Genomic DNA, 16,668 nt, shown 5'->3' with positions numbered 1-16,668 from the left:
TTTACAATCTGATTATTTTCCCAACTTTCTTCAATTTGATTGAATTTTGCAATAAGAAACTCATAGTATGAGTCACAGTTAACTCCAGGTCTTCTTTTAACTGATTAAATAGAGCTTTTCCACTTTTGGTTGGTAAATATATCATCAGTCTGATTTCTGTATTAATCATCTAGTGATATCTGTTGATAAAGTCACCTTTTGGATATACAGACACATTTTAGATTGTTGAAAAAGTGTTTGTTATGACCAGTGAGTTACCTTGACAAAACTCTTTCTGCCCTGTTTAATTTTGTATTAGTCCAAGGCCAAACTTTCCTGTTATTCCAACATTACAATCCCCTATGATGAATCTTTTTTTGATGTTATTTCTAGATGTCATAGGTTTTCATAGACTTGATCAACTTTGGCTTCTTCGGCATTAGTGGTATTACTGTGATATTGAATGGTTTGCCTTGGATTGAAACAGATAACATTGTCATTTTTGAAATGATAACCTAGCACAGCTTTTCTCACCTACGTATTGACTACAAAGGCTATTTCATTTCTTCTAAGGGATTCTTGACCATAAGTATATGGTATATGTAGTGATCACCTGAATTAAGTTTTCCCATTCCCATCCTTTTAAGTTCACTGATACCCAAGATGTCAATATTTAATCTTTCCATCTCCTATTTAACTACATCAAATTTTCCTTAGTTCACAGATCTTACATTCCAGATTCCTATACAATATTTATCTTTTCAGTATCAGATTTTCCTTTCATAACCAGATATATCTATATCTGAGCTTCTTTTCATTTTTACCCCAGACAATTTATTAGTATTAGAGCTACTTGTAGTTGTCCTCTGTGCTTACCCAGTTGTGTGCTGGAAAGCTTCCAAACTTAGGAGTTCATCTTCTGATCTCATGGCTTTTATCACTTTTGTACTGTCCTTGGGATTTTCTTGACAGAGATATCCAAATGGTTTGCCATTTCCTTTTCCAGTGATTCACATTTTAAAGGAAATCTCACTATGATGTGTCCATCTTGGTTAATATATAGCTCGTTGTTTTTTTGAGCTATGCAAGCCCCTTTGCCTCTACAAGGCATTGATCCAGGGGAAAATCTCACTGTTGCAATGCAGTTCTTCTGTACCTTTCTAATTAATTGACGTATCACACTCATTACAGTGATTCTCATAAACCTTCTCATCCCTCTCCCAACTTCCCATGACTCTTTCTATTCCCATTCTCTCAGCTGAAAACCTTGCCTCATATTTCACAGAAAAAAATTGAGGTAATTTGTAGTGTTCTCTGGTTCAGTTTCCCTGGGGGTCTTTGGAAGCAGCCTTCCTTTCAATCAGAGTAATAACTACAAGAGTAGCCAGAGGTAAAGTCCAAATCCTTTATTATCGCCTTCAACGTCTTGTCTCCTTGCCTGGGGCCTGGTTAATTTTCTTAAGAGGCCTTCTAGAGACTTGGTTTCAGTGGAGAAGTACAGGAGGCCAGGCCACCTGGAGCCTGACTGAAGGTGAAAGGAATTTATGTCTCCTTGGCTCCTAGAGCTTCCAATAGGCTTATCCTTTGTGGCTCTCAGTCCCTGCTTATGTGCTCCACATTGAGTATAAACCAATCATTATATCACTAGGAAATCATTATTTGTTATAAGATTAAATCAGTCATACTGAACATGCTAAACTTGATAATCATTGTCTCATCAATTCCACTTAGTATCTTGTAAACATCCTTGTTTCATGTTCAGAGTTCTGGCCCATAACAGTAATTAATTTGTCTCATGCTCCCTCTCTCCCTCTTACATCACTCAGGTGCTTATTACCACTATCTCCCCCTTCACTTCTATTTCACATGAAGAGTTAATTTTTCTTCTTGACAAAGCTAACTCTTGCATTCCCAAATCATCTCATTCCATTCTCCTGTAAATTTCCGTTTGTTATCTCTACTCTTTCACTAAAATTCAATTATTCCTTCTCTGCTCTTTACTTCCTTATATCCTACAAATATACCCAAATCTCTCCCATCTTCAAAAAACCCTCACTTAATTATTCCATCTCCATTGGCTATTGTCCTATATCTCTTCTCTCTTTTAAAGAACTCTTTTATAAAAAAAAAAAAAGTAATAATTGCTTTTCATTTTCAAAATATATGCAGATAGTTTTCAACAATCACCCTTGCAAAAATTCACGTTCCAATTTTTCACCCCCTCTCTCACTTCCCCTCCCTCTCACCCCCTCTTCTAACAGTAAATAATTCAGTATAGGTTAAACATGTGTAATTCTTCTAAATATATTTCCACATTTATCATGGTACACAAGAAAAATCAGATCAAAAAAGGAGGGGGGAGATGAGAAAGAAAAAACAAACAAACAACAAAAAAGGTGAAAATACTATGTTGTGATTCACATTCAGCCCCCATAGTGCTCTTCTTTATGCAGATGACTCTTCCATCCATCACAAGTCTAAATGAATTGGCCTGAATCATTGTTGAAAAGAGCCAAGTCCATCACATTTGAATATCATATAATCTTGTTATTGTGTACGGTCTTCTGTTGGTTTTGCTCAGTTCACTTAGCATCAGTTCATGTAAGTCTCTCCAGGCCTTTCTGAAATCATCTTGCAGATCATTTCTTATAGAACAGTAATCTTCCATAACATTCATATACTATAACTTATTTAGCCATTTTCCAACTGATGGGCATCCACTCAGCTTCTAATTTATAGCAGAACTCTGAGAGTCTGTCTGCTATCGATGGTCTCCACTTCTTTTCTCCTTATGTTTTTAACTCTTCAATCTGATTTATGACATCATTATTCAACCTAAAATACTCTTTCCAAAGTGCCTAACTTACCCTATTACCATTGAAGGTACTACTACCTTGCTAGTCATTTGAGCTTGAAACCTATTGTTATTCTCAGATCCTCACACTTTCTCTTATTCCTAGTCCTGTCATTTCCTCCTTTGTAGCATTCCCCTTTCTCTCCTCTGACACTTCCACTATACTGTTATATACCCTTAGCACCTCATGCCTAAATTATTGCCATAATTTTTTTATTTATCCTGCTACAAGTCTTTTCCCCACTGCAGTCTATCGTCCCTTTAGTTATCAAATTGATGATTTTAATATATTAATCTGACCATATCACACTTTCTCCCATTTATAAGTTCTGGTGACTCCCCTTTATCTCCAAGATCAAATATAAATTTTCTGTCTTTCAAAGCCTTCGTAACCTGGCCCCTTCCTGTCTTTCCAGTCTTCTCATACCTTATTCCCCTTGGACACTGGCCTTGTTGCCTCATCCACATAATACTTCATCACTTAACACTGAGCATTTTCACTGACTATCCCCCAATTCCTGAAACTTTCTTTTTCTTGGCTTCGCTAGATTCCTTCAAGTCTCAACTAAAATCCTACCTTCTATAAGAAGCCTTTCATAGTCCTTAATTTTGGAGCCTTTTTATATTTGTTGTTCAGTCATGTCTGACTCCTTGTGATCCCATGGACCTCTCCAATGGAGAATTCTTGGCAAAGATACTGGAGGGATTGCCATTTCCTTCTCCAGGGTCACACTGCTAGTAAGGATCTGAGGCTGTGGATATATGAGTCTTTCTGACTCTTAAGTCCAGCACTCTATCCACTGTGCCACTTAGCTGTCCCTTTTTAAATTGACTCTCCCACTAATTCTTCTTTTTCCCTTCTTACATTTCTTACCTGTTTGCTTAAGTGAGATATATTTTTGTTCCCATCTAGGTATATGTATGTGTGTGTATTCTTCCATCCTTGACCAATTCAAATGAGATTATTAGGTGTCAGCCATTCTCTCCCCATGGGCTCTCTCTTTTCTGTTTGTATAGATATCTACTTGAGCACCCTGTGTGATTTAATTTTCTTAATTTTTCTTTCTTTTCCCCCATTCCCACCTGTAATATATTATTCCCTTTTTTTTTGTTCTTAAGATCTTAAAGACTTAACAGAACCATTCCCACATTTTCTTTCTAATTGGACTCCCTCTTCTACCTCTAATGATGATATGATTCTCTTACACCTCTAATGATATTATGATTCTATAGGGACACACATAACATCTTCCATATTAGAATATTAATCATTTGTCCTTATTTTAGTTCCTTATTTTTCACTTATATTTTTAAAAATATATATATTTCTCTTAATTCTGTGTTTGAACTTCAGTTTGCTTGCAGCTCTGGATTTTTTATTACAAATTTCATTTGTTTGATTTTTTATCTGTAACATTGTACTTTTCTTTGCCTTCAAAATATTTTATTCCAAGCTCTCCACCCTTTTATGGTGGTAATTGCTAAATAATAGATGATTCTGAGTTCTTTGTGCTTCTTTTTATATCTGGCTTCTAGACCTATTTTTTATTTGATTTAGAAACTCTTTATTTCGGATATAATATTCCTAGAAATATTCATTTGAAGGTTTCTTTTAGAAGGTAATTGATAGATTCTATTTCTACTTTGCCTCCTGTTCCTAAGAAATTTGGGCAATTTTCCTTTAATATTTTTTAAAATGAACTATTTAAGATCTTGTTTTGGTCATAGTTCAGGTAGTCTGAAGATTCTTAAATTGAAATTGTTTTCTTGTCAATCATCAATCTAATTCTTCACATTGATTTTTTTTTTTTTACTTTAACATTGTCACCACAAATTTTCTTTGGTAACCAACAGTGGCCATTCAGTGAATGTTTTGTCTTTCAGTTTTATTTGATTTGTTTCCCCTTGGCCTTTTCCATAAGGAAAAGAAATGTATTTAGCTAAATTCATAATTCTCCCTTTTACCTTCCCTATCTGTCTTCCCTCTCATACCTTAGGCATACACTTCTCTCTTTAACTACTTTTTCATGTTCTTTCATATACTATGTTTAGATTCTACCCTAGGTATATGTAGATTCATCAGACTCGACATCTGCTATCTTTTTTTTTTTTTTTTCCTGAGGCAGTTGCCCAGTGTCACACAGCGAGGAAGTGTTAATTGTCTGAGATCAGATTTGAACTCAAGTCCTCCTGACTTCAGGGCTGGTGTTCTGTCCACTATGCTACCTGTCCACTGTGCTACCTAGCTGCCCCTGCTATCTTATTTAAAGATACAGAAAATCTTCCCTCTATCTAGCATCTTAGCTTGATCTTTTAAATTCTAAAGTCTTTCAGTCTCTTTATCTTTTTTATTTTTATAAGTATTGAATTCTTAAGAAGGAAGGTGCTGTATAATTTAATATAACTCAACATTTGTATTTCTTCCTTCTCTATGTCCTTTTTGGCATCTTTAATATTTCCTCCTTGCACATTTTCCCTCACAGCTTTTATATCTTTTCTTCTCCTGACATACAAATATTGACCTTAAGTTGAATAAAACAGAATCCTTTTAGCTAAGTAGCAACAATGAGCTTCTTTTCTCCTGTGACCTTTTTTTCCTGGTTATTGGGCTTAGGATTTGTTGGATGAAATTGTGGTTGTTACTGGATTTTTATTTTAGGCCACTTTATAAAAAAGACTCTCTTATTAAACTGCAGATCTGTATACTAAATTATGTTGTTCCCCATTCTTTCCATTTTTTTGAAGAGTGCCTAGATTTAGTTTATAGTTTAGCAAAGGTTACTGAAATGAGAGAGGATGGAAGAGCACACAGAAGATAATTCTAAATTCAGTGTTCTTGTCATTCTAATAAAAAGTAGAACTGTTCATAAGTAGTATTTATGAACAATGTTGTAGATGACTTAATGCTCTAGATGACTTAAACCAACATCTAGAACAATTTCCAAATTTATCTGCTCTTTCTAGAGCCTGATTATTACAACCCAAATAGGACAGATCTCTAATTGTGGATGTGTTAATCTTAGAAAATATATTCTTCCTCTTGAACTTAAAATAGACAACCTGGATCAATGGATAGATGCTAGGATGGTCCTACATGTCAAACTAAGAATTTAGCATTTTATTTTATTCAGTAGGCCAATTTAGAGGAAGGGTTTGTTTGGGATTTTTTGTTTGTTTTTTCTTTTTTACTTTGAATATGAAGTAAGTAGGATAGTGGAGAGACTAGAAGCAAGGAAGACAGGGAAGCTGTTTTATCTAGTACTCTAGGTGAAAAGAGCCATTTTAGCTCAGGCCCTCATCACATCTTTTCTGGATTATTATAGTAACCTTCTGGGTAGTTTCACTGTTCTTATCTCTCTTCTCTACAATCCATCCTATACATAATTGCCAGCTGATAGTCCTAAAGTGTAAGCCTGACCATGCCACTGGTGAAGAAAATTCTGCAATTCCCCATTTCCATTAGGATAATATAAATATTGTTCTTTTTGTCATCTAAAGCCCTTTATAATCTAGCGTCATCTTTCTTTCTTTGTTATTCTTTATACATTCTACACTGTAGCTAAGGTTGCCTTTTTGCTGCCCTCTATATATGACATTCTTTCCCCTGCCACTCTACTTTTATAGATCTTTGTTCTTCATTCTGGGAACGTTTTCACTCATGCTTCTTAAAACCCCTGGATCCCTTTAAGGCTCAACAAGTATTAACTGCTTCGAGAAGTGTTGTATATTTACGGTACTGCATGCTACATGTATCAAAGAATTACTAAACAAGTGCTGAGTAGATGTGAAGAGAAAATAGGTGCAAGAGATATTTTAGAGAAAGATAAGAGATGGTTAAAATGACAGAAAAAGATAAGAATAAATATTGGAGGGGATGTGGGGAAAACTGGGACACTAATGCATTGTTTGTGGAGTTATTAAATGATCCAACCATTCTGGAAAGCAATTTGGAACTATGTCCAAAGGCCTATTAAACTGCATACCCTTTGATCCTACAGGATTACTACTGGATCTATATCCCAAGGAGATCTTAAAGGAGGGAAAAGGACCTATATGTGTAAAAATGCTTGTAACAGTTCTTTTTGTAGAGGCAAGGAATTGGAAATTGAGAACAGAGTGTTGGAACACAACATAGCATTCTCACTCTGTTATTTGCTTGCATTTTGTTTTCTTTTTCTTCCTTCTTCTCTTGTGCAGCAAGATAACTGTATAAATATGTATACATATGTTGGATTTAACATGTATTAGATTACCTGCCAGATAGGGGAGGAGGTGGGGAAAGGAGGGGAAAATTTGGAACAAAAGGTTTTGCCAGGGTCAGTGTTGGAAAAATTACCCATTCATATGTTTTGTGAATAAAAAGCTTTAATAAAAATTTTAAAAAAGGAATTGGAAATTGAGTGGATGCCCCTCACTCAGTTGGGGAATGGCTGAATCTAAGTTATATTGTAATAATGTTGTAATGGAATATTATTGTTCCATAAGAAATGATGAGTAGGCTGATTTCAGAAAACCCTGGAAAAACTCACATAAATTGATGCTGAATGAAATGAGCAAGACTAGGAAAACATTGTACACAGAAATAGCAAGATTATATGATGATCAACTGTGATGGATCCACATCCAGAGAGATTGTGGACACTGAATGTAGATTAAAGCATGACACTTTTTTTTGTTTGTTTTGCTTTATCTTTATGGTTTTTCCCGTTCAGTATGGTTTTTCTTGGACAACATCACAAATAGGAAAATATGTTTAAAAGAATTGCATATGTTTAATTTACAGATTGCTTGCTGTCTTGGGAAGGGGAGATGGAAGAGTGGGAAGAAGGGAGAAAAAATTTGGAACAAATTCTTACAAAAATGAATGTTGGAAAACAAAATGCTATTTTTTATTTTTATTTTTTAAAGCTTTTTATTTTCAAAACATATGCATAGATAATTTTCAGCATTTACCCCTTGCAAAACCTTATGTTCCAAATTTTTTCTCCCTTTTTCCTCCCATCCCCCAACTTAGATGGCAAGTAATCTAAGGTAAACATATGCAATTCTTATATATATATTTCCACAATTATTATGCTGCCAAAAAAAAAAAAAATCAGATCAAAAAGGAAAAAAAAAAGACAAAGAAAACAAAATGCAAGCAAACAACAACAAAAAAAGTGAAAATACTATGTTGTGATCCATATTCAGTCCCCACAGTTCTTCCTCTGGATGAAGATGGGTCTCTTCATTGCAAATCTATTGGAATTGACCTGAATCACCTAGCTGTTGAAAAGAGCCGTGTCCATTACAGTTGCTCATTACATAATCTAGCTATTGCTGTGTACAATGTTCTCCTGGTTCTTCTCATTTCACTTAGCATCAGTTCATGTAAGTTTTTCTAAGCCTCTCTGAAATCATCATGCTATTCTTATAGAATAACATTCATATACCATAGCTTATTCAGCCATTCTCATCAGTTTCTAGTTCTTTGCCATTACAAAAAAGGCTACTATAAATAGAAAAAAATATACTTTTGAGAAAAAAATAAAATATATTCCTATGAGCAAAACGAAAATGAATGTTGAAAATTATCTTCATATGTATTTGGAAAAATAAAATATTATTGAGAAAAAAGCTAATTAGATTTGGTGAAGACAAAGGAAGAGTCAAGCGCTCTTCAAGATCTTAGTTTCCTTGATTTGCTTAATTCCATGACCTGCTCCTCCAGTCTGCCTCACACAAAAATGGTCATAGCCTTGATTTTTTCATCACCCACAAATGTTCTACCTCCTTGTTTAAAAACTCCGTAATTTATCTGATCATTTAGTCTTTCCCTTTGCTTTACAACTTCTTACCCTTTTATTCATCCTTGTAATCTCCATGCTCTCTACCCCTCTTTTTTTCTCCAAACTATCAGGCCCTCACCAATAAACCAGTTCTTCTATATTCTCTTTAACTCAGCTCACTTGCTCCCTCATTTTATTTCTAAACATTCTTTTCCAAACCCAAATCTGGATTATTCGTACCACTTACCTCTTTTGCTCCTAATTCACCTGCTATTAAACATAGCTAGAAAATAGTCATGAAACTTGACTGGTTAGGTCCATTACACATTTATATTTCAGAACTTCAATTTATATTCCAGAAGTAAGTATCCTTACTTCATCAAGACAATCCTTTTATATCTTTCTAATAAATCTCTATTCCTTTCACCAAAGCAGCTATTCCAAACTTTATTCCCTAAGCCTTCCACTGAATCTCTACTCTCTTAGCTAAAGATTTCATTTTATACTTCTGTGAAAAAAATCGAGGCCATTTATTGATAACTCCCCATTTTTTTCCTCCTCTTCATTTCATATTACTTAAACATCTTCCCTTGTTATCTTCACCTTCACCTCCAACTTTCTTGAAGAAATAGCTCTTCTTGCCAAGGCCACTCCCTCTACACGCACCCTTGATCCCATCTTTTCCCATTTTTTCCTAGCAGATTCTACTATCATTCCCATTATTTCCCATCTTCAAGTTCTTCCTTGTGTGCTCCTTGCATGTTACTCAGAAACACACCCATCTCTCCTCTTTCCTTAAAAAAACCCTCACTTGGTTCAACTTTCCACAGCTATATCTGACAATGTAGCTACCATCGTATCTTTCTTCTCTTATTATTGGCCAAATTACTTGAAAAAGCCATCTATACTTGGTGCCTCTATTTCTTTCCTCTCTCTGACTTCCAAACCCTGCACAGTTTGACTTTTCACCTCATCATTCAATTGAAATCACCCTTTCTAGTGCCCTTATCAAAGATTTTTTAGCTGCCTGATCTAATAATCTTTTCTTTTTTCATCTTTTTTAATATCTCTGCAGCATCTTCCCTCAGATGACTGACTTTCTACTCCCATATATATCTTTTATGTATCTAGCTGTGAGAAGGTTGTTATCCCCATTAGAAAGTAAGTTCTTGGAGGGCAGGATATCTGTAGTTCTTAGCACACTGTCTAGCACATAGTAAGTTCTTAATAAACATTTGATAACTGACAGACTAAATAGCATAATGAAGAATATGATAAACAAAAATCTTTGCAGCTCTCCATTTCCCTCTGAAAACTTGTTTGTATATAAAGGGGTATGTATGAAAAGACTCTTGTAAAAGAAATCTCCAAATTACCTATTTGTAATTAAGGACAAACTTACTCTTATTCTACTATATTCTTTGACTTTGGGTTTGTTTTTTTGTTTTTTTTGTTTTTGGTGGGGGGGGAAGAGTAATGATTCCAGAGAATTGAATCCAAGGAGTATTTGGCCAAATCATGCAAAATTTTTGTATATAATTTGTAGAAATAATTATTATGTATTTGTCTCCAGAATTAAAAAATGGAAAGAGCAGCAGCGTTGCATTGAAGAGCAAAGGATTTTGAGAATGACATATCAGGAAGACCTGTATTCCGAGGAGAAGACATGTGAAATATTAACTGATTTAGAATTGGAAGATAAGAGAGAAGTAGCTAATAAAAAGCAGCAGAGGAGCAGAGAATGTATCAGGTACTTTAGAAGAAGTGTTCAAAACTTACTACAAATTTAAAAGAATCACGGTTCTGTCCTTTTCAGGAAAAATGAGGCTATGTTTCCCCAATACTTTTATTTTCTCTTGTGACCTCATCATCTTCCATGGTTTCAGTTATAATTTCTATGTACTTCATTCCCATATATCTGTATATTGAGCCCTAGTCACTTGAGCTCCAATTCCACCTCATCAGATGTCTTTTGAGTATTTTGAATTGGTTTTCTTTATTTTTTTACATTAATAAATATATTTTATTTTGTGACAAGTAATTTACATATGAAAATAAGGTGTCTTTTTTTTTAATAACTTTTTATTGACAGAACCCATGCCAGGATAATTTTTTACAACATTATTCCTTGCACTCATTTCTGTTCCGATTTTTCCCCTCCCTCCCTCCCTCCACTCCCTCTTCCAGATGGCAAGCAGTCCTATACATGTTAAATAGGTTACAGTATATCCTAGATACAATATATGTGTGCAGAACTGAACAGTTCTCTTGTTGCACAGGGAGAATTGGATTCAGAAGGTAGAAATAACGCGGGAAGAAAAACAAAAATGCAAGCAATTTACATTCATTTCCCAGTGTTCTTTCTTTGGGTATAGCTGCTTCTGTCCATCCTTGATCAATTGAAACTGAGTTATATCTCTTTGCTGAAGAAATCCACTTCCATCAGAATACATCCTCATACAGTATCGTTGTTGAGGTATATAATGATTTCCTGGTTCTGCTCATTTCACTTAGCATCAGTTCATGTAAGTCTCGCCAGTCCTCTCTGTATTCATCCTGCTGGTCATTTCTTACAGAACAATAATATTCCATAACATTCATATACCACAATTGATGGGCATCCATTCATTTTCCAGTTTCTAGCCACTATGAACAGGGCTGCCACAAACATTTTGGCATATACAGGTCCCTTTCCCTTCTTTAGTATCTCTTTGGGATATAAGCCCAGTAGAAACACTGCTGGGTCAAAGGGTATGCACATTTTGATAACTTTTTGAGCATAGTTCCAAATCGCTCTCCAGAATGGCTGGATGTGTTCACAATTCCACCAACAATGTATCAGTGTCCCTGTTTTCCCACATCCCCTCCAACATTCCACATTATCTTTCCCTGTCATTCTAGCCAATCTGACAGGTGTATAGTGGTATCTCAGAGTTGTCTTAATTTGCATTTCTCTGATTAATATTGAATTGGTTTTCTTGTTGCCATCTCAAACTCAGCATCCAAACCAAAACCACTTATCTTTTCTCTAAAACTCTGCTGTCTTCCCTAGTTCTTTATTACTGTGAAGACTCCCCCAGTCCAGTCACCAAGGCTCCCAACCTAAGTCATTCTTGACTCTTCACTCTCACTCATCCCTCATATCCAATCCTTTTTCAAGATTTGTTCCACATGACTAATAAGGAAATATGTTTAAAATATGTATAACCTATATCACATTGCTTGCTGCCTTAAGGAGGAAGAGAGGTAAGGGAAAAAAGAAGAAAAAATTTGAAACTCAAAATCTTACAGAAATGAATGTTGAAAACTATCATTACATGTAATTGGAAAAATAAAACAATGTTGAAAGAGAAAAAAAGATTTATTGTTTGTTGGGGTTCAGGTGTGGGGTCCCTGTTCGGGCGCCAAAATGTAGTGAGCTTTTTCTTCTCAAAACGCAGCCAGGTGATAAAAGTTCAGATCTTTTATTATCTCCAATATAGCCCGGTTAGCTTAGAGGCCTATCTCTCTGCTTGGTTCCAAGAGCTCTCTCCGAATGTCTTTAAATCCAAAGGTCTAGTCCTTCAGCCTCTGCCTCTGCTTTCTTCTGCCTGAGATCACTCAGCTGCTAATATTCCCTCTCTCAGAATGCTTTCCACCTATTCTGTATTATATCTTTTCTGCCAAGTTCTTGATGTATCATCTTATTCACTAGAATTTTAGCTCCTTGAGAAAAAAAACTTTTGTTTCTGTCTTTGTATCACCAGCACTTACTTAGCACAGGTCCTACCACATAATATGTTCTTATTAAAAACTTCTTAACTTGAGAGAAGACTACTTAATAATATTTTCCTCATTTGTGGAGATGGTTAGAGAATAAATTAAGGTACAAAAGCAGAAAATGTTTCACTCAGAAAATCACTTTAGAAGGTCTGGTTTGATTCTCTAATCTACTTTATTTAAGTGATGAATTTAAGACGCCAGGATTTTCTGCCTTTCTTGCCCGCCTTGCCCATATTTTCTTTGTGTCATAGACTGGCACATAGAAAGTGTTTAATAAATGTTAGCTGTGATTTTTACAGATATATAGAAGCTTTAAGAGCCCAGATACAAGAGAAGATGCGACTGCATAATATTGATTTGCCTCCATTATGCTGCTGTGGTTCTGATTTCTGGGATGCTCATCCTGATACCTGTGCCAATAATTGTATCTTCTATAAAAACAATCAAGGTATGTTTTTAGGAAAATGTGAGATCTGACAGCAAAAAGCTGAGACATGTTAAGGTTGAAAATTATTCATATTTCTCACCTGACCTTTGTGTATATCATTTTACTTACTCTCTTATGTTTGAAAATTATTTTCAGTTTAAGTCCTTATTATTTAACTTGTAAACACAGCCTATTGGTTATATTTAACAGCCACATAGAATAGAACTCTAGCCATTCCCAGACTATGGAGTATCTAGATGTTCTTTAATGTCATTTATATTATTTATTACATTGAGATTATAATCTTTTCATGTAAAATTTTATTTTCAAATAATAAGTTTGTAGCAAAAATATTAAAGTACAATCTCATTTATGTGAAATATACAACATTTCCCCATAAATTTGTACCTCCTTCCTGGGGGCAGGGAAGTTTTGAATTGTCCATTTTCTTGGGATATTGAGATGATTTGGTAAAATACCAACTCCATCATTAAGAATCCTAGCTGGCTGGAAATGCTGCCAGCTGACTGGAAATGCTTTCTGCTGATCTTGGGGGAGCAAATTAATCATCATCCAGGTTCTTGGGTCCTGATCAACAACAAAGGCACTCATTTCTATGTCTCAAAGTAGTGTATATGAGATACTTTTAGTGAGATAGTTCAGTGGAATATATGAGATACTTTGTATTTTTTATACTGGTGGCCTAAATTATTTTAATATCATACAAATTACTTCCTCTGCTCATTTGTAAGATGAGCTAGCTCCACAGGTTGTTGTGAAATTGTAATGAGATAATGGATGTAAAACCCTTTGCAGACTTCAAAGTGCTGCATAAGCGCTAAAGGTCAGGGTTGACCTCTTGGAGGCCAGAGGGAAATTTCTTATTTTATTGGCATAGAAAACTCTCTGCAAGAAAATTCCCTCTACCAATACAGATTTACATCTGTTTTATAATCATAGAGAATTACACTGAGTGCGTAAGTGATGGTAATATGTTTTTGTTTGTTTGGTTGATTGATTGTTATTATTATGTATTTCCAGGTTAGGGAAACAGAACTAATAGAGAAAGATTGGGCTGTGGAGAAGTTAACTTTACATTATTTTGGAAGTTAATTTTTTTTTAATCAATGTGAAAATTCTTGGTTTACAGCATACACTCAAGCACTACATTCTGTCATCTCATCTTGTGAGATTTCTGAAAGTAACTCATCAATGCGACTCGCCATTCACAGTTTTGCATCTGCACGCAGAAGGAATTGGAAGATTCTGTAGCAGTAAGATTCTGGCATCAGTCAACACTCCAGATCAATTCTTCAGCGGGTATTTGGATTCAACTTATCAGGTGTATGATTCTAGGGAGTAGGATTGCAACATAGATATCTTTATACTCTCTCAGAAGTTAGTCCTTGATGGATGGATTACACCATGCTTATGGAAAGAATACAGATTGGGGTCTAAACCTAGTTTCTCTTACATGTAAATCACACAAGTGCAATTGTATTAAAAGGTCAGCAATCAGGCTTGAGACAGACAGTACCTGACTGCTCTGCTGCTGATGAAGAAGAAATATTTGTGAAGACTTCTCTTTTAGAGATTCTCAATCATCATCTGTTCTGAACTGAATTTATTTTAATCTTCTTACCAAAGATAAAGGTGTTTGGATAGATCATGTGTTCAAATGAATTTCCAAATATCATCAGTATCATCAATCATCTTTATTGCTTTCTAGTTATAGATTAGAATCTGAGATGGGAACTTTGGATTTTGAAACACATTATCATCTTAAATATTTATATCTTCTACATCACCAAAAAACCTAATCTAAAACATTGCTTCTTCTCCAATTCCATGACTATTAGCCTTGGAGGCAGAGATTTTATTTGCATTTTTTTCTTTAGAAGGCTTGAGAAACAGTAAATAGTTTCTCTGAATATGGAGAATCCTTATATGAAAGAAATAATACTTCAGAAGGTGAAACTAAACTTGAAATTAGTCAAGTATTTTCTGATATCCCCTTTTTGAATCAGTGAATGAAATACTAGTTTTCCTGCTAAACAGATAAAAGGTCTCTCTCTGATATGAGCTTGGTTTGTCATGGCAGCTTCCTAAACTTTTTTTTTTCTGGTAGGTAAGTTAACCAGTCAGTTGCTAGTCAGTACTTAATGATAAAACATTTAAACTGGGATTTGATAGATGCCAAAACAGATACTAGTGGGTGACAGAAAAAAAATTATCAAATTATTTTTTGATTAGACCATTTTGACTATTTTAAACCAAATTAATTATTTGTCAAAATGCTTGAAAGCTATATGTTCATAGCTCCAACCTCAAAGAATTCTCTTGACCTTTGTTTCAGCAAATGTTTATTAAGCACCTTATCTGTGCAAGCACTGATTTTTGAGATGCTCTAACAATATCCTTTCATCTTAACTCAAATATCTGAACTACATGGTGTAGAAAATCTCTTGCTGTTCTTAAAAGTCTGTACTGGTGTGGTCTTATGATTTGCTTGTGGTCAGTTGTTGAATTGGTAGTAGGACCAAAGTAGAGTTAATCTTTACCTAGGCCTAGTGAATTCTGTTTCCCCAACTAAGGCTTCTCACCATTCTAGGTTCAGCATTAATTCATCCTTAGCTGATGTGTCAGCACCATGGTCATAATTTTCTATAGTCAATTTTGCTTTTATGGAACTGAAGAATTACTGAGAACCCAACTGCCCTCCTGAAAGAAACCTAGATCATCCCCAACTATAATGCTATAATGCAACAAAACTTACTCAGATTAAATGGGAAGTCTTAAATATGAGCTTAAGGAAATGAGAACTTTGAAGATCAGTTTCACAAACTTCCCCAGATTAATGCTAATTATAATTTCTTTGACTTTATCATAAGAAAAATTCAGAAAATTGAGTTGGTAAATTTTCAAAGAAATTTTTTTTGTTTTGGAAAAAACTAATATTGGGTTTATTGTGAAAATTGTAATAAATGCTGTCATTTCAATTGGAAATCTAATTTAATTTTTCTACTAAAATTCAAAAATTTCCTTACTTTGTCTTTGATATGTCACCTGCAACTTTGAAACAGAGGTTTGCGGGCCTATTTATTAAGTTCAGTACACTATAAACTCTTGAAATTTCTAGAGATGATTTGTTGGGTTTTCTATTCTTTTTAAACAGAAGGAATATATTCTAGAATAAGTTCTACCTGTTGGAAGTAAAAAAAATCACAGTTCAAATTCTAGTTTGCTACTAACTGACCAAGTGACCTTTCTGAACCTTAGTTACTTTATCTGTAAAATGAGGAAGCTGGACTAGGTGACCTCTAGCATTGTTTTACTTCGGACAGAAAGAAGGTTCTCACAGTTCCTAGCTGCTTCTCCCTTTCTTTCTAAGAACAAGATCCTGCTTTTCAGTTTCCCAGATGTATTAGATGGATAATTTATTTTGTGTACCTTGCTATTTTCTTCAAAAATTCTAAGATTTTATAAATAAAGATGGTTTTATACTTTTTAATATTTTATCTTTGCCTCTTCTCTTCGTCTCGTGACATGTTTGTCTATAGTGTACTGATGGTAGAATTGGATTGTAGACAAAGAGATAAGGAAACATCTGTACTTCCTTTTAAGTTCTCTTATGGCATTGATCTTACTATTAAAGTCACTACTGAAGTACTGATAGAGTTAAGGAAGAAGTAGAAGTGTAGAAGTATAGAAAGAGTTTATTAGTGAAAGCTATTACTAGAAACTCAGTGATGAAATCTTATCCCCTTTAGCTCTCTATCCAGAAGAGATTTTTAATAAACTAGTATCCCTATCAGAAGGATAGACTCTAGAATACTTGCAATATATGTCAATGAAGAATGCATTTTCCTTTCAGCATG

At 34.6% G+C, this 16,668-nt stretch overlaps 1 protein-coding gene across 2 annotated transcripts in view; it reads left to right on the top strand.

The window, feature by feature from the left end:
* The window catches only part of CCDC15 (coiled-coil domain containing 15), a 61,099-nt gene extending 44,798 nt beyond the window's left edge, over positions 1–16,301 (top strand). For both annotated transcript variants that reach the window (XM_051986765.1, XM_051986766.1), the window contains exons 9-11: positions 10,175–10,351; positions 12,663–12,811; positions 13,941–16,301. In XM_051986765.1, the coding sequence (XP_051842725.1) occupies positions 10,175–10,351; positions 12,663–12,811; positions 13,941–14,062 (448 nt within the window). In that variant the 3' untranslated portion in view covers positions 14,063–16,301. The remainder of the gene's footprint in view (positions 1–10,174; positions 10,352–12,662; positions 12,812–13,940) is intronic.
* Positions 16,302–16,668: the final 367 nt, after the last annotated feature.

This window comes from Antechinus flavipes, chromosome 3 (genome assembly GCF_016432865.1).
Source record: "Antechinus flavipes isolate AdamAnt ecotype Samford, QLD, Australia chromosome 3, AdamAnt_v2, whole genome shotgun sequence".
Classification (NCBI taxonomy): domain Eukaryota; kingdom Metazoa; phylum Chordata; class Mammalia; order Dasyuromorphia; family Dasyuridae; genus Antechinus; species Antechinus flavipes.
This window is presented reverse-complemented; position numbering and strand designations above follow the sequence as displayed.